Below are 18,722 nucleotides of genomic sequence, written 5' to 3'. Positions count from 1 at the left end.
AAGTTTAAAAAAACAGTTACTCTAAAACAAGATGCTGCAAAAAATTATCTATCCTAACCTTTTGGGAAAGGCATTTTAACACACATTCGCATGTCCTCCCTTTTTTATAGTGTTATGGCTCACAGCCACTGATCAGGAGCCCGAAGGGAGCAGTGATATTTGTTCTATAGCAGCTCATACAGTAGTTTCCTCCTGTATTGGATGCAGCTGTAGTTGTGTTTAGGTGCCTCTCTGGACCTCGTGTGTAATAATGTTACACGGCTACTGCTCGACAGATGTGTACCTCTCTCCTTTTCACTCACACACACATACAGATGTGCATGCAGAGAGAGAAAGAAGTCTTTCCCTCCTCCCTCCTGAAGATCCTTCCACACCTTGTTGATAGGACCGGAACTTTTCCTGTGTTTCGCCGGGGTGGGCCCGGCTTGACTCATGGGGCTGAATGAGAGGGGTCGTGACCCGCGCTATGAACTGCTTCCTGTTTCTGTTGAAGGGGTCTTCCGAGGCCTGCGGTGATCACAGGAGAGGCAGCCGGAGCGCATCCGGTTTGAAGTGATGCTGCCACTGTAAAAAAACATACATCAACGTAGCAGGAGCTGGAACAGCACAGAGAAGGGAGATAGTGAAATGCTATTATTTACTGCCGTGAAGGCTACAGGGAGAAGTATGCTCACATGTCAGATATAGGAGAAGAGAGACGGTGTGAGACTGGAGGCTCCGTGCAGCTTGAAGGGGGACGTTTTCCTGATAGTTTGGAGAAGGGGTTCCAACCATTTTTAGGCTCATAATGGCCCCTTAACCCTTTGAAACCTGACGTGACATCACTTTTCATGTGCTGCTCTCAGATACCTTTCAAAAGTATTTAAATCTTTAAACCCTTGCTTTAATTTCTTTCAAAGATATTGGGGGAAAGACAATGAGCAACATGTAAAGAAATATGCCACATATTGAAAAAAAATATAAAAATGTTTTAAAAATATAGAAAACAAAAATGTCTAGGGAAAAGGGGAAAAAAAGTTTGAAAAAAATGTCTAGGGGAAAAGAGCTAGGGAAAAGGAGCTAGGGAAAATGGAAAAAAGCTCGAAAAATGTCTAGTGGCAAAAGTTCAGGAAAAATGTCTAAGGGAAAAAAGATATAGAAAAAAGTCCACATGCAACGCGCACGGGTGGCATCACTTGAGAACACGGCCGGATGGAACCAGTCGCATGCGCATGAAACACTGCAGCATCAAGTAGAAACGCTGCCAGTAACCACATAATATAAGGACCGTAAGTGCACTTGAAGGTTGGGCAGGTGGATGGGTCCCTACAAACAATTGACCCTATTGGTCGCATATCAGGCATTAGAATATCGTTGTTAGTGTAGTAAAAGTGTCATGTCTGAGCCATTAGTTTGGCACTTTGCGGCAGACAGATTGGATCTTTAAATTCACAGTGCACACAAGGTTTATCTCTTATCTACAAAAACTCCAGTCGCCTTATGCGATTTGTCTTTCCTCCTCACTCGATGGCTCCTCTGACCTCCTTATGCCCTGCTGACAACTGTCATGCGCTGATTTAGGATTATTTTTAAATCAGGAGCTGTCGGGGTTTGACGGGACGAGGATGGGGCACCCGTATCCCTGGAGGCCTTGTAAATCTGGACAGTTTACTACAGAGAGGGGGAGGAAATAGCCCTGTGCTCTCGTTGTCCAAGCCCCGGCGTAATCCCACCACTTCCTCTCCTCCTCTCCTCCGCTCTGCTGCGGCGTAATGCATTTTCTGTAACTAACAGCCGTTGTTTCCCGATTGTCACGCTCCCATCCCTTTCTCCTGGAATGTGTGTATGTGTAGCACTGGGATAGGGTGTTGGGGTTTAGAGCTCTCTGCTGGCTGGAAACGGAGAAAAAAAAGTGGTAGTAGAAGGTCTGGAATTGCAGTTAATATTAACACCACCCTCCTCCATTACCGTTAACCTCCACCCCACAATTCTTTGCCCTCTGACTGAGCTCTGGCAGCCAGGCGGGGTGCTGCAACCTGGGCCTCCTGCTTCCGTCACGCTTGCCCCCTCTCTGTCTCGAAACAAGAACACATGGATGTCAAGTCCTCTCGTGCTGGCAGTGTCCAGCCCCTTTCAACAACTTTTACTCCGTTTAATTAGCCATGCCGCCCCCCTTATCTCCACGTATAGGAGGCATGACAGCCCGAAACACACACAACACAGGATGGCACACTGAGCGCAGTTTTGGCAGCAGTCAGAGGGCAATCAATTCACACTCCGCACTCTCGGTAACATTCTTCACAACACTTCCTGACAGGTCCGAGTCAAGGAGCTCATGTGCTCTGAAGCACTTAGAGGAGCTGACTCGGAGGTCAAATCCCTCAAAGGAGGGCAACAGGTTTTCGGGAGATTCGCCAACTCTCGCCCTTAAGTGATGAGAGCATCGACAATAAAATTCACCTGCCCCCTGCTGCTCATGTTAACAGTTTACTGAATGTTAAGTGATAAAACATGTTTCCAGTTTTACAGTCATTATGTGTTGTTTTGTATGAGATCATTTCAAATTATACACGTGGCACAAGTTTTTATTTGTTGGAGAACAGATCTTGGTAATCCATTCTTCTCATGTTTCAAGATCGGATTCATAAACATTTGGGAGGAGTGTATCAGTGTCTTGCTGTTTTTTTTTTAATGTGTTGTAAAACACATTAAACAATGACACTCTGGTAACACTTGGTTGACAGTTTTGGATGCTTTGGGGCAGCATGTCATTTTAAATTTGTATTGTGATTTACAAAATTATCATTTTTTATTAAATACAGTAAGTTTTTTTTTTTCAAACTAAGCATTAAACATAAAAATGTCTATTGGTCTACTTGTTTAGGTTTAGTCAACAAAAGTATACATTTAGGTTTCATCATGGATGATAATTTGTTATTGACATAAAGTAACATCACGTGACATATGTCACAAGCACAATATGTTGTTATTAAAACAACTTGATTGACTTTTTGTTTCATATGGGACACAAACAGCAGTTTCCCAGATGAAAGTCCAAAGTCTGTTTGACCCATCCACCCTAAACATTCTCACTCTTTATACTCCAGCAGTTAAAAAAAAATCACTGCCCGGGGCATCTGATACCACCAATATTGTGCACGTTGTGAGTGAGACCAGGTTTGCATCTACACGTGGCTGAGAGGCTCGCGATCGTGACAGTGTGAGATGTAAACATTAATGGCGTCCTCCCTGGCTAAGCTGCAACATTAGCTTGCTCAGTGGTGCTAGGTGAGCTAGCAGTAGATGCACACTTCCTTGAGCACAGTGATATGGTTGGTGGGTGTAGTGCGGTAGAAAGAAAATACATGAAACTGCTTACAACAAGGTCTGTGATTTATCTTGTGTAACTGGGTCATGATTTCTGGAAAGAGACATTGATCTTGATTTTATTTCTAAATGTTTTATGGGAACAATTAAGATTGAGGCAGAGGAGACTGCAATTTTAATTTGATTGTAAAATAAACACTAACTATCATTATCATGGAGCACCAGAGCCATTAATCTGAAAACGACACAGCCGATAATGGTGCCCACATTCTCGTCTCGTCTCAGGTAAAGATGACCAATCCTGACTTTAATCACAGCGTTAAAAGAAACAACAACAAACGTGGCAGGAATGAAAGATAACCTCGATACTTCAAAGCTGTCTGGGAGCACTGTGAACTCTAATAATCTCCTCACCCCTGCTGCACAGGAGGTGTATGAACTGTGTGTTTTCACTAAAATAGATCCACGCTGACCCCTGAGGAGGGGGATCAGCGCAGGTCCTCTGCAGGTTGTCGCAGGGAATCAGAGCGCCGCGGCCAGAGCTGGAGGCTAAAGGTTGGAGGGTGTGTGAGGTAGCCTATGACCTCCTGATTTGGCTCGGGCGTAACAGCCGAGCTCTCGGGGGAGAAACCCCTGCATGACCCGGCTCACCCTGTGTGCAGGCCAGTGTCACACTGCCACACTGCAAGGATGGAAAGGCAAAAGAGAGCTGGTGGAGGCAGATTTTAATGGGAGACGAGGGTTCTGTGGTGTGAGCGCACTGGGACTAATTCCACTTTGGTTCAAGTCTAGGTTAAATGCGTTGGGAATGAGTCAATGCTGGCCGCGGAGAGTGTGACTAACAGAGCGGGTCAGTAACAGGGAGCCCTTTTCTGGCTGCTTTTGGACCAAAAACAGGCTGCGAGCGAGGCCTCTTTGTGCAGAGTGAAACAGATGAGATGAATCCATCATCAGCTCGATGTTCTCTCTCAACCCTCGTCGGTAACGAAGGGTACTTTAAGGGAAGAAAGCGGGGGTGAAACTAAGTGGAGCGTGGGATTGTGGAACACAGAGAGGAGACTTTTAAAGTTGTCATCAGCATTCGTGCCTGACTTCTGAAATGTTTATCTCAAACATTCACGTTTATGATCATTGTTCTTTTGCAGAGAGCCAAAAATATGCATAAAACAATTTGCACAAAGCATCTGCAAGAAAGTAGGAAAAATGTTACACTCGAAGAAACCATTAAAAGCCAAACATTTGTGTGCTTTCCCTCGCAAACAGAGAATAAATTAGTCAGCAAATGATCCCAGGTGCGATTTTATGACTCAGACAAATTGATATCTGCTTTTTCTGTTATACCAGGGTACTTTTTATATTATTATACTTTTAGGGATGCTATTATATATACTTTATCTATTTATATATGTTTTATAATGTTAAAGAATCCTCATTGCATGCACACTGATCTTTTTATCTTTATACATTATAGTTTTTATATGTAATGTAGATGTGTATGTTCTATGTTTAGATGTCTGCTGCAATTGTGTTTGTGAATGTATGTGCCATATAAAGTCATTTCCATAAGGATCAGTAAAGTATCTATCTACCAAAAGGACCGAGGAGAACAGTGTTCAAAGCTGCTGCCTGTAACAAGCAGCTTCAGGCATACAGGTACACACACATTTGTATATGGAGGATTGTTAAGTGTCTACGACGCGAGGCTCAAGATGAATGAGAGTCTTGATGTTCTGTCTGCATGCAAAGACTAAGAATCACTTCTTAGAGCGCTGTTACATTGTCTCAGTCTGAATCTCCAGCAGAAAGCAGACATAGTAAACATGCACACACTGATATGAGTGTCCGGTCATTCATCACGATTTGCATTAGCTGCTGGAACACAGTGGATGTGAGGACGGCTTACAAAGTGCAGGACTGATGAGGGGAAAGTGGAAACAGGTGAGGAGGGAGAGTCAGGTAGCTGCAGGGCAGATGAGGAGATTGAGAAAAGGTGTGTCTGTGTGTGTGTGTGTGAGTGGGGGAAGTCAGGTGATGTGGAAAGCAGGGTAAATACGAGGACATCTGGTGGATAGAAGAGGAGGGACAGAGAGATAAACTGTGACAGAGCCAGAGCACAGTGTAGATCACACACCAAAACAAGGAAACTCAACACATTCAGTCCAAGATTGTCTCTGTTAGGGTTGTGTATCAAACCTCAATTTTTTTGTTTTGTTTTTCTAATCCTGGAGCAGTTAGCAGGAGACCAGTAGAAACTGTAGAAAACTACTAATCTGCATTACTTTTTTTTATTCGTAAAGGCTGAACATGGGCAGTGCCAGGTGTGCGCTAGCAAGAGGGGTGGGTGACAATTTTGGCCCCTGGCCCCGGTACCAAAACTCATCATATCAGCACAGCAGACAAAGAAATGTAATATATCCAGTTCTGGTCTCAGTGGAGACATCCCTCCTCCTCCACACACACACACACACACACACACACACACACAGTGAAAACTTCCCCTTAAGGACAATGCAACAGATCAGCAGCTAGCCTCTCATTATCACTCGGCCCAAACAGCGGCGTGTCGCTTGGTTAAGCTGCATTTCCTCTCCACTGAAGCCAACATTTGCTACTGTCCCCTGATCCCCAGCCGCTGGCACCCTCGACCAATTGTTGTTTACTCATTCAGGGCAATGAGGCTCGACGAAGAGTCGACGGCTGCAGGGAGGAGGAGGAGGAGGAGGAGAGCAGTGGTCAATATATGTAAATGAACCTCTCTGCCTCCGTCTTTTTGTCTCTGCAGGAGGAGGCTGAAATAAAAAATTTAATGTACTGTAGGTCATGTTTGAAGCCTATTTTGTGTGTGTGCATGTGGGTGTATTCATATGCTTTCATGTGTTAATTGCAGAGTGTGTGCTCGTGGAGGTGTCGTGAGGAGAGGTGCGGATGAATTGCAAGTGATGACAAAATGCATCCTGGCCTCACACCTCAGTGTTTGTGTGATTTGGAGACCTAGAGAGGCAGAGGTGTTAACAGAGGAAAGGCAGGTGTTAGGTTCAGTGTGTGTGCGTGTGTGTGTGTGTGTGTGTGTGTGTGTGTGTGTGTGTGCATGCTCAGTCATAAAGAAATAAACTTGCACACTTAATGACACGATTTCAAATACCAAAAGAATTACAAGACTTGTGCAAAAATACATCAAACACTTTTGTATTCTCCGTCAAATTAACTTGATTTCCATCACAGTCTCTTGTTTTTTTAATTAAGTACAAAAGAAGTGTAACTGAATCAAAGCTGCAGCTTGTTGAAAGGAATGAAAACAAGCCAGCAGAGGTGCCAACATGTTGCACACATCCTTTTATGTGTTACACGTGGCGCTACAAATTACAATACACCAAACAGTGCACCAAAATTTCACTTTTTTACATCATTTCCTGCAGCCATGCATGATTACATAATAATAAACTAGAAACCAATATGACTTTTTCATATGGCAACGAACAGCTTTAATAAAGGTTGATGAATCATTAATAAATTCTCAAATGAGAAGTTAAAAGCCATCATTAAAGGGCAACTTGCGTCTTTTTCAAGCTGGCCCCTGTTTTCTCATGTTTTTGTGTCTAAGTGACCATTGAGAACGTTTTTTGTAATAGTCACACCATCAGTTTACACCTACTGAGTGTGCTTGTTTTTGCCACTGACAGGCTCAGATTTTTATTTTAAGTATCCAACAATGTTATGGAAGGATCCCTTCAGAGATAGACATTTTTGTTTAAGGTTAAGATCCTTGTTGTTTAACCAGAAAACGCCCCCAAATCACCATCAACAGACCAAACTCAATTTAAATAAAAGTTAATTTTATCATCCTGCAGTCAAAGTCATCAGAAACAAAATAGAACTCACAAAAGCCGTCTTGGTTCATCTTTCCTTTGTTGAAACAATCACCAACGCTGGTTTAGTTGAAATAAACCCTCACTTTACCCAATTAGAGTTAAAAAATAATGCTGTCTCTACACACAGAAAACACTGGTGGGTTTGGCAATAGCGATTTTGGGTCTTCTCTGGCTAAACAAAAAGAATATGACAAAAATATTTTAATGTTATTTGAATGTTGACTCTTACAATAATCTGAGCCCATCAGTGGCAAAAACAAGCACTTTATGTGTTTGTTTTGAAGAGAAAGAGACCTTTGCATGTATTTCTAACCGGGAGAAGTTTCAGCTGGTTATAATTTGCAGTCCTCGCCACTAGATGTCACTAAATTATACACACTGCTCCTTTAAGAATCAGTCAGTGTGTTATTTTAATTATTGTACATATGTCTGTTGTTGGTGGTTGTTTAACACGTTCCTGTCTTTTTCCAGCCATGATCCAGACAATATTTTGAGAAAGAAAAATGGATGTGGCCCAATTTTTCCATCACACAGAAAAAAAACTAACACAAACATCAATTTTGAAATGTTTTTGTGCTCCATCCGCCTCTGTCCCCAACAACTCGCTGCATCATCCACATTAGTTTCTTCTCTGCTGTCAGTCCTCGTTGTTTACTGCAGAAAAAAAAACAAAAACAGCCATTTCCACTGGCACAGAACGTCACTTTGGCCTTTGGAGGTGAGGCGGCAGGCAGGGGCAGAAAATAAACAGTAGTAAACAACAGTGGCAGTGGGGAGTGGGCTTCCCTGCTGTGTTGATTATTGGAGGGCTGTACACAGGCCTGATCCCCCCTCGGGAGCTCGCCAAGCGGGAACGGCTGCTGCTGGCTGCCCACAGAGAGGCCAACAACATCTGGGCCTCAGCTCAGCTCACCTCATTACACTCCTGTTGTTGTGGTGGTGGAAGTGGAGAGGGTGTTTGTGCATCGGGAAAAACAGAGAGCGGTAACAAGCAATCAGCAGAAAATAGAGGAAAGAATGCTTCAGTTTGATTCAAAAATGTGAACCAAGAGTTAATTTAAGAAGCATGAGAGTTAATAAGGGTGGATTATCTGCACACAGTGTTCCTATCAGGGTAGAAAAGACTGAAAAAATGCAATAAAACCAACAGAATAATGAAAACAGCAAGTTTCATTACACACTTTAAAACCTGGGAATATCGGAGTAGGAAAGCATCCATCATACTTGCTTACAGTATCTTTGTTGTTGTTGTTGTTTGTTTTGAAGTTTTCTTTAATATTTTACTTGTACAAAGAGGTATCTTTACATCATATAGTATCGATATTTTATCACATTTTGTCAATTTTTTCCCACTAACCCAAACAAAGGAAACTTGACCCTGCATCTTGTCCAAAATAACAAATCTTAAAAGCACCTCTGTCATGTATAAGGAAACTAGACAAAAAAAGTCACCAGAGAGGAAAAAAAGACCAGTATTAATAATAATAATAATAATGATGATGATGATGATTAAAGTCATCAGGTTTTTCTTGATACAACAATCATACAATATCTGATTTTTTGTATTTTTTCATAACAAGGCCAACATAGGCTTGGAACAAAAGTCAACATTATTTTAATGTTTCACAAAATGTTGTTTAGAGACTTTAAGTGAATTTGGTATACCATCATTGGACTTTATTTTTTTTTTTTATTCAAGCAAGAGCTTCTTCGCAGTGTGGAGTTGTAATTCAGTGCGTATTAATTAATCATATACTGTTAATCTGTGTGAGATGTATGAAATGGTATCAAGACACTTTTCTGATGGCTGCTGCTGCTGCTGAAGATTGTGTGCATCACTATTCAATGCTATCGTCTGGCTCCTCCTGCTGGTCAAATGTGGTATTTCATAATGCAGACAAAAACTGAAGCAAATACATGCTAAAGAATAAAGTGACTGTAAAGGTTATATCACATCAACCAACAGTAAATGTGCATTTTTTTACAGAAAACAAATGTCTATTTGAAAATTTTAATATATGACTTAGTGATGCACATTGCACACGCACTGCTGCAACTTTTTTCTTTGAAGACTTCTTGAGACGTCACAGTGTTAAATTAAAATAAATTTTAAAGAAGTAATGATGGTTAAATGTCATGCTTTGGTTTCATGGTCTTGATATCGTGCCGTCTTCATAGCAAACTGACACACTTCAGCAGAACTGAGCCATCGTTAATGTGATTGGTAACACCCGTGTGCGCTCGCCTTTAACGAGTCAAATGCTGCGAAACACACCTGTGACTGCTCACTCATGTCATCTCTACCACCACTACCAAAAATTGGATGAGCACACACTGAACCCACACTGAACTACAAAGTAGCAAAAGTAAATGAAATAATTCCCCTAACGTTTGCAAACGTGTCCTTGATGAAATACAGAACTCATCTGGTGTCGACAGGTATCAGACGCTTCAATATTGTGCTTGAAGACTTATCAAAGATTACTTTTGACCGAATTTAAGGCTGATTTTTGGACTATTTTTTTTATACTTGGCGGGCATTGCAGGTTAGTATATACAGTACTGTACATACTGTGTAGGGGCGGGTTTTGTGTAGGATATGGTTATTGGAGCAAGTGCAAATATAGAGCAAAAATACTATTATATTCATTGGGAAGTGTAAAGATTTGTAAAATCAGAAATGAATGCAACAAAATTCAACTCATTTTGACAAAACATAGTGAAATGATAGCTATATTAGTTAGAAATCTTTGTGGAGATGAATAAACTTATTAATGGTATCAGACACAACTCATAATTTTAAATTAGTAGTATTTCAATGACTTCTAAGGCCAAATATTAAGACTTAAGGACCTGAAAACACCCTATGATATTTAGTATAAAGCAGTATAGATGTTTAGGTGTTAGGTATTTTGGCATTTGCTCTTATGGCTTTATCTTGTCCCTTCTTGGGACAATCTGTAGCAACATCATTTCAGGTGACGATGACGAACTTAATGTTTCAGTTCAATTAAATCCCTTGTAGAAAATTCTGGTCTTGTCCTCATACAAAGGTCAAAAGGTCAAGTTAAGTTAAAAAGCCACTCGACTTGCACTTGCATCAGCTGGAGGGGGAAGATATTGCTCATGTTCTTCCTCTGCATAAGTGACTTTGTTAAAAAGAGGCAATCAAAACTGTCTAAAAACTATTACAACAGACTCACTGTAAACACCTTCAGAGCTCATTTCTCAGCACTGATCACACTATGACAAAGAAATATGTATTTTACTGTAAAATGTCTTTTCTCATGCTGTGACTAAGAGAAGTGTTGCACTTGTTGAATACAGTGATTTCTCCTGCAGTCTTATTAATGAAACGTGGACAAATTGAATTCTTTGTTCCTCCAATTTATTAAGAAAATGTACAGGGGGATTAACGGTAAGACTTCTGGTAGCGGGCACGAGCTCCAGGTCCACCGAACTTCTTGGACTCGCAGCGACGGGGATCGGCGACCAGCAGGGTCCTGTCGTACTGGATCAGGATGTCCTTGATCTCTTTCTTGGAGGCTTCATCGACATCTGCACAGAAACAGAAAAAAAACTTCAGGTTATTCTGTGAGTTTTTTATTAAAAGTGCTCCGACACATTCTGCATACTTTGGTGTGTAAGGAACACTGTGTGTAATTAGACAAAGTGCTTTATTTAACCCTCTCAGAGGATATTTTGTTTTCTAAACATACATTTTCTGTAAAATGTAGCAAACACCTTTGTATGTACATTCAGATTTTCACGACTTTTTTTTAGCACTAAAAAAAAAATTCCTTCTCATTTATGCTCAATACAAGTTTTAAATTAAATGAGAATTCACCCAAGTGGAAAACATTGTTGCTGCAGAGTAAGCGACCTGGCAGTTTCTATGAGAACAAGGCGTGAGAAGACAAAATGCCTGCCTACTGTACAGATTTAAAAGATTTGACAGCTCATGTTGCATACTCCGTAGTTATCTGCACGGTAGACATTCAGTCTCGGGGTACTGCTCATAAATTCAGATCCATCACTAAAAGTTTGGTTGAACTGCACTGACAAAATGCCGTTACTTTTTATCCCACAACAAATTCATCATTTAAACTCAGTATACAGCTAAACACGGCGCATACAACTCACAGCAAGTCAAGCAAGTTTCCATTTTAACCTCCCACTTAAGATTATTAAATGACCTGCCCCATTTTCCTGAAATAATGAGGAGGACTTGACATTTTTGTAGCTGTAGCTGTTTGTAAGACTGAGGAAATAGCACTCTTGGTAAATGTGATTTCTCCCAAAACTTCCCTGAAATTGATTTAGAAGGTTACATGTTTGTGTAGTTTTTTGTACAGCATTTTTCCTGGAAATTGTTCTTGCTCATTTGTGGTGTTTGACAGTTGTATCTGTTGTCTCTGGTTAAATAAAAGGAACATTTATATTTATATAATAACATGAGTGTATTTCCAATGTTTAAGCTTTGAAAATCTCTTGAGTACTGTACTGTTGTTTCAGATAAACTCGCTGATTTCTGATTTGACAAAGTGTCAACGATGTCGTCAGATCTGTAGCATCAGTGAGTTGGCATTACAGGGGTGTGCTTCTTTAGGTCACACAAAAATGGACAACTTTTGTCAAGAAATGTGTTTGTAAAATACACCACTTCATTAAAAACACTTCCTACACAACTGAAATCAGTTAATTTTATTAAAACATTTATGTCAAGTGTTTTCACAAAAGCATTAGTAATTCTAAAAAAATTACATAATACTCACATTTCTGGTAGTAGGCAACCAGGGATTTGGAGATGGCCTGACGGATGGCTGAAAGACAAAAACAAAAATAAAGGTTAAAAAAATCTTTTGATGATTACTGATTTTATTTTAAATGTCTGTATCCCTTTCTTCCTTTTCTCTGTTTTACACTAACTTACTTTAGTCATTCTTAATATTAAATCATATGTGTTGATATGTAGTTATCATGTTCGTTAATATTTCTAAAGCTCGGGGATGAGAGGGGCGGTGTGGGCTTATTATTAAGATTACTTGTAATGACTTAAATGCTAATAAAATATGTTCATAAAAACGGTAAAAAAAAAATGCTTATACACATTAGAAATTCTAATATACAATAAAAAGCTTACCGTAGATCTGTGCGACATGTCCACCACCCTTCACTCTGACTCTGATGTCAACTCCAGCAAAACGCTCCTTGCCCAGCAGCAGCACTGGCTCCAGAAGCTAAAAACAGAGCAGCATATAATATCAACCACGTTGTCAAAAAAAAATAATTATGTTTACTAGGATATCTGCAAGTGTAAAAGAACTTTACAAAATACTGCTGGTTCCTGGAGATATTACTAAACCTCTACAAGCTTCAATGGGCTCTGCGGTGTTACAGAATTTATGCCACATCTGCAATAATAGTTACCTTCAAATGATAATTTGTATAACACGGGGAAGATAATTAATTGGCAATCCATGTAATCCAATTTTTAAGAATTTGATGATTGTACATGTACAATGTGATCAATTAAATAAAGATCTGATTCTGACAAACTATGTGTAATCTATTACATTTAAGCTATCAGCAGAATGGTGCAAATGGAAGAATGTCTCAGTGACTCGCATTAGCAAACAAAGTGCTCAAAATAACTCATAACAAGCTGGCCATCTCGCTGTCTCAAAGAAGAGCACAGAGACGAAATTATATTCATTGCGTTTCATGTGTTTTTATGTTTCACCGGCTACGCAATAGTATCAATGAATATGCAGCATGTTGCTGTGAGGTTGTGAAAAAAAAACTAGTATTTAATATTGTTTGGCATAAGCAAAGTTCTTACGTTTCTGCTTTCTTTTTAAAATCACAATTAATTGATCACTGGTAACACTAAATGTGTTTACAATTTGCAACCCCATGATAACGTTATCAAGTAGGCCAGGAAAGACAGTAAGGCTGCACTTCCACTGGAAATGCATATTATTGAGAGGACAGGTTACAAATGACACCCAAGTCACGTTGCACTCCCAATCCAGTCACAGATGTTAAAAGCTGTGCCCTCCATCATCCATGTGCACAGTGATGCTGGGACTCACCTTGTACTGGAGGGTGGCAGGCTCCACCATTTCCAGGGGTCTGCCGTTCACCTTGATCAGTCCATTTCCCCTCTTGCAGTGGGCGACTGCTGTGGCGGTTTTCTATGACACAAGACAACTCATCAGATATCATCATAACCAAACCAAGGCTACTCTTCTGAGGTATATTTTACAGTTAATCTTCCTATTAATTAAATTAAATGCACATTAGTCATAGTGTGTTGTTCTAAATCAAGCATTTGGTAGAGAAAAGTACTAATTTCTGGGGCTATATGATGGACTAATACTGCAGACCTTGTCAATGAGAAGAGGGATTAGTATTTATGTTTGTCTGAGACACGTGAGCTAAATCTAAAGTTGTCATTTTCTGTAAAGTATCAGATACACAACCGATGCTAAAAACCCGGCTAGCTAACGTTAGCTATGCCGGATCTAATCACAGCGAAACCGAACAATTTCCAGGCGCTTTACGATCATATACAACAGTACTAAAACTTCTGGCATACTGTAAATGTCCCTTAAAATCTATATTTACCCACAAAAGAGTTTAACTACGGTGTAAAACTACGACACGCCACCTCGTCATTTTAGCAACTTTAGCTAATGTGCGCTAGCAAGACAGTTTAGCCACAGCACCACACGTGGAATTATTTCTATATTTTACTTACTTTACGTCCAAAAACCTGGACAGACTGCAATGGACCTTTAGCTGGCATGTTTCTGAAACACACAGGGAACAGCAGTAACGTTAGTAACCACTAAAAAAGTGTATTTTATAGTATTTTATCGGGTCATGTTGGGGAACATACCGTCTTCAGCAGGGGTGCCGTACGGAGAGACCGACGGGGTTTCACACGCCGAACATCAGGGGCTGTTTCACGACACTTCAGAGGTGATTTGCGGTAGGATTTGCGACAATTGCCCTCGCTCTACCTCCATTTTACATTTTGTCTTCATAGACTGCAGTTGTTAATTAAAAATAGCCACTTTATTTTATTAAAAGTGGGATTTTATCACTAGAAATCAGGGGTGTTTTTGGAAAATTGACTGACATCATATAGGCAGCTTTTTATGTGCACCATTAAGTCCTGAAAATAGTTTAAAAGGTGACTTTAGGGTGTCAAAAATATCAAAGCAGATCAGACAACAAAACAAAAACTGTGAAACTGTCTTTTTTTTTTTAAAGCTAGGTTAAAATGTCCCAAAACTATATTTTAATTATATATATTCTAGATTATTTTTACAGAATTATTTTTTTTAAGCAGATCTTTTGTTATGTTTTATTTCCTTTTTTTTTTTTTTTTTTACATTTTTTCTTTGTGCCCCCCTCCCAATTTTCAAGTAGTTTTATTTTATTTTATTTTATTTTATTTTATTTTATTTTATTTATTTGACTATATATTAGGGGGTGTTCACTTAAGTTTTTCCCTGCTTTTTTCCGTGTCTTTGAAAGGAATTAAGCCAATTTATGCAGATTTCAAAGAATGAATGTGATTCTCCTCCTCATCCCACTTGTCTGGATCCGTACACACCAGCACCCTCTCGTGTTGGTAAAAAATAACAACACAATTTTAAGCATGACATCATTGCCATCTCAGTCAGGGTCAAGGTTGTATCATCAGCCAGATGCTGCCTGGCAGAGATCTGCACCAAGCGTTCGTTTCTCCTGCATCACATCCCAACAGTTTACAGCAAACTACAAAGTCACTGCGCGTTGGTGTCATCAAACTGAATTTCTAAGTTAATGGTGAGTCAAACCACAGAGGTCATGTGGTTCAGTGCTGCTTGGGGGCTGAGGAGCTCCGGGTCGGAGTATGGGAATGGGACATGACATGGGAAAAAGGAAGTGGTGAGCTTTTTGGACATCAAATATCAAAACTGTAGTCGTACACAAGAGACGGACTTTGATCTGACCACAAATGTTGGACAATGTTGATGTGACCGAGCTTCGTGGGAGGAAAATGTTCTCAAGATTTGCCACGGATGTGCTGTTGACGCAAACAAGTGAAGTCTTTGTGTTGATTGGGTCAAACAGATTGATATGAGGGTGAAAATTTGTACCGAAGACTTGAGAGGGACGCTCAAAACGAGAGAAAAGTGTCAGCATTGTGGCACGGTGTTACCCTTAAAGGAGGGAAGCTGCAGGGCCATTCCCAGGTCAGAGCAGGACTGAAGATAGATAGCATCTTGGGAGTCTGTATACAGTGGCGTGAGTCATGTGCGCTGTGCCTACCTATGTCTGACATTTACTGCAGCGAGACTGCTGTTTATAGTGTCGGCCACGGGTGAAAAGGCACCTGGCTTCTTTTATTGTCAGCAGGAATGCGTACTCCCCTCTGGGCCGCGTGCTGAGCCGCTGCCTGGGCTCCCAAATTCAAACCAAAGTGGTGTGTGTGAAGCCACAGTTGTGTGAGAGCAGATTTAAATGTTTATGTTAGATATTTTAACAGCTCAGACCTGTAAACATGCTGAAAGTAAAGCTTTGATCCTGTACTTTTTAATGTAACATTAATTTAGTGTTTGTCCACTTGGGGGCAGTGGAACAAACTGTATATTAATTTACAGTGGTGGAAAGTAACTAAGTACATTTACTCAAGTACAGATTTTAAGTGTGAATTTAAAGTACTTGTACTTTACTTGAGTATCTTCTTTTCATGCTACTTTATACATTTTTGAGGGAACTATTGTACTCGACAAATCCACATGTTCTGAATGTTATGGAGTACGTGTCTCCTGTCACCCCTGAAATCTACAACCGTGAGTGCAGCTTTGACCCTCTGAAACCCAAGCAAATTGTCTTGATTTCTTTCATAATACCTGGGAGGAAGGCAACAAAATAAATGGCCCAAAAATTTGCAAAAAAAATAGTAAAAAATACAAGAAAATTACCCGAAAATTAGTTTTAAAAAACTATAAATAAATAAAAATAAGTTAAAAAAAAAAAAAGATAAACGAGGAAATGCCCTTAAAAAGGGCTGAAAAAAATAATAATGTAACATAATTTTAAATATGGAATTATAATCATTAAATATAGTTTTCCCCTAGCTTTTTTTTCTAGACATTTTTAAGCTTTTTAAAAATAAATTCCTTGCAAAATGGGGAACATTTCTTGCCAAGTTGCTCAGTACCATTTTCCTATATTTCTGAAAGAAATTGCACCAATTTGCTCTGGGTTCAAAGGTTTAAATACTTGTGAAAGGCGTCTAAAAGTAGCACAGGGAAAGTGATGTTGCTCCATGTTCCAAATTCACAAGACAGTTTTCATACAGCAGTAAAACAGCAGCAGAATGAGAAATGGTCTGTGCTTAAATGAACTTATACATACAGTGTTTGGACCTTTTCCCCCTCATGCTCTTGTGGTGACGAATGGTGCCTGCTCCATTGAGGAGTCATTATACGAAGGACTTAGTCCAGATCTGCTCTTTTCTATACGGCACTCTCTCTTTTTACTGCCCTTCCCCTTTCAGTTTATATGTGACAAGTGTGACGAGTTTATTAGCCAGCAGATAAATGCGAGGGATGTTGCTGCAGACTGACACTGCCAATATCCACAACAGAGTCAGGCAGACAGAGGAAGCACTGTGAGGGGACCCCGGCTGGACGATAAGCGTTCAGATAGACCTGTGTTTGTGTTATGGGTCACTCGGGGCCCCCGTCACCGTCTGCATAGGAAGCATGTTAAGGACGCTGAATCGTCCCTGATTTCCTGCTCTGTTCGGCTAAAGCATACAATCCTTTTGTGTTGCTAACTGTCAGCTTCATCTAACAATGTCCAGACCTCTCAAACATTTGGAGTTAGCCCTCTGAAACCTGGATTGACATCAATTTTCTTGTGCAGCGTTCAGATGCCTTTTACAGGTTGTTTAACTCTTTGAAATTTGAGCAATTTGACTTCTTTTGAAAACATGGAGGGAAAAGCAACAAGCAATTTGGCCTCAAAATTGCAAGAAATTAGAAATTACAAGAAAATAGTATGAAAATTAGTATTAAAATGGCGGAGGAGATTCTTTAAAGAAACAATTATAAAAAAAAAGTGGGGAAAATGTCCAAAAAAACACCAAAATCTATATTTATAATTATTATAATCAATTAATTTATTAATTTACAGAAAAAAATAATGTATTTTCTAACTTTTCAACGTTTTTTTACTGGGTAATTTTCTTGTTTGTTTTTGTTTTTCACTTTTCTTTTCTTTTTTTTTCTTGCTAATTTTTGGGCCATGAATTGTTAAGTAGCTTATAGCCTTCTCCCTCCACATCACAAAAAAATGTAGACATATAGCCTTTTTATTTTATTTTATTTTTAAGCACTTTTTGTGGGGTAATTTTATTTATTTATTTATTTTTACTTACCTCTCTTTTTTCTGCTTATTTTAAAGGGATTTTCCGTTTACTTTCGCTAATTTCTTGCTTATCTTCGTGCTATGTCTTGTTAAGTTGTTCATTGTCTTCTACCCACATTTTTGAAAGAAATCAAACTAATTTGCTCAGGTTTCAAAGGGTTAAGCACTCTCAGATAGTTGCTTTGGGTCAGGGCATTTTTCCATCTGCAGGGGACTGAAAACCCAATACAATCACATTATTGTATTGGCACATGGTAGATAAAATCATAATGTTCTTAAAAGATCCTGACACACTCAAATCCCACATTTTGTAAAGAGGCAAACACCGAGCTTCAGTGCTTTGGAAGAGATGCAGAGCTCACAGAAGGAGGAGAGTCTGCAGTCATCCAGTAAAAGAGCCGGCAATAAATAAAGACAGCACCATATATGTGCATTTCCTCTCCACGGCCTTATGGAAACACATCACCTGGAGGCGCGACCCCTCGACCTTGTCCTGTCACAGCACCGTGAGCATGAGACAACGCTCTCAGATTTACAGGGGAGGAGATGCCGTTCCTGGCCGGCCATAGCGTCTCATTTGACCATAATAGGCCTTGAGGTGGTTGAAAAAGTGTTGCCGGTAATTGAAGTTTCCCTGAGCAGAAGGAGAAGATCTGCTAAAACCCTGGTAGGCGGAGAGACCAAGAGGGGCGCGAAAGGTTTTGTGAGGTATACAGAGTCGTGGTCGCCGTGGCAACGAGGGGAAAACTCTTTTGGGCTCATGAAGCAGAAAAGTGTCTTCCCTGAAGAAGAAGCTGTGAAGCCAATGAATCTGCAAGTCAGGAGAAATATGATTCAAGGCAACAGGTCTTACCTTTTATATCCTTGTGCGAGGATCCAGAAATAGCTCTCCGTGTCCCACCGTTTTCCTGTGAAATGTTCAAATGTACCAATATTTTACCCATAAAGCAATATAAGCAGCTGCTGCTTAGGGCACCCTAGAAAAGAGATTTTTTTTTCTTTGAACACGAGACAAGATATAAATTAAACTTCTAAACATCTTTGAAAAATAACATTTTATGCCATTTTTATACACAAATGGTGACATTACAATATTGATAATAATGCCTT

At 39.9% G+C, this 18,722-nt stretch overlaps 1 protein-coding gene across 1 annotated transcript; it reads right to left on the bottom strand.

Moving 5' to 3' along the window:
* Positions 1-10,546: 10,546 nt before the first annotated feature.
* rps16 (ribosomal protein S16) lies at positions 10,547-14,182 on the bottom strand. The gene is made up of 6 exons (XM_042511324.2): positions 14,080-14,182; positions 13,939-13,990; positions 13,271-13,372; positions 12,319-12,415; positions 11,951-11,998; positions 10,547-10,733 (listed from the first exon to the last, which is right to left on the bottom strand). The coding sequence occupies exons 2-6, from the start codon at positions 13,984-13,986 to the stop codon at positions 10,588-10,590; spliced, it is 441 nt and encodes a 146-aa protein (XP_042367258.1). The 5' UTR covers positions 13,987-13,990; positions 14,080-14,182; the 3' UTR covers positions 10,547-10,587.
* Between the last annotated feature and the right edge of the window lie 4,540 nt (positions 14,183-18,722).

Source organism: Plectropomus leopardus, chromosome 22 (genome assembly GCF_026936395.1).
Source record: "Plectropomus leopardus strain MGB_pleo_1.0 chromosome 22, ASM2693639v1, whole genome shotgun sequence".
Classification (NCBI taxonomy): domain Eukaryota; kingdom Metazoa; phylum Chordata; class Actinopteri; order Perciformes; family Serranidae; genus Plectropomus; species Plectropomus leopardus.
The sequence above is the reverse complement of the archived record's forward strand: the minus strand, read 5'-3'. Positions and strand labels throughout refer to the sequence as shown.

What these genes read in the sequence shown, in the direction of transcription:
- rps16 (XM_042511324.2), bottom strand. Translation starts at nt 13,986, where the DNA reads ATGCCAGCTAAAGGTCCATTGCAGTCTGTCCAGGTTTTTGGACGTAAA. An exon ending in ACATGTCGCACAGATCTACG is followed by an intron (nt 11,999 to 12,318) that starts GTAAGCTTTTTA and finishes TTTGTCTTTCAG; the next exon opens with CCATCCGTCAGGCCATCTCC. An exon ending in GGTTGCCTACTACCAGAAAT is followed by an intron (nt 10,734 to 11,950) that starts GTGAGTATTATG and finishes GTTTCTGTGCAG; the next exon opens with ATGTCGATGAAGCCTCCAAG.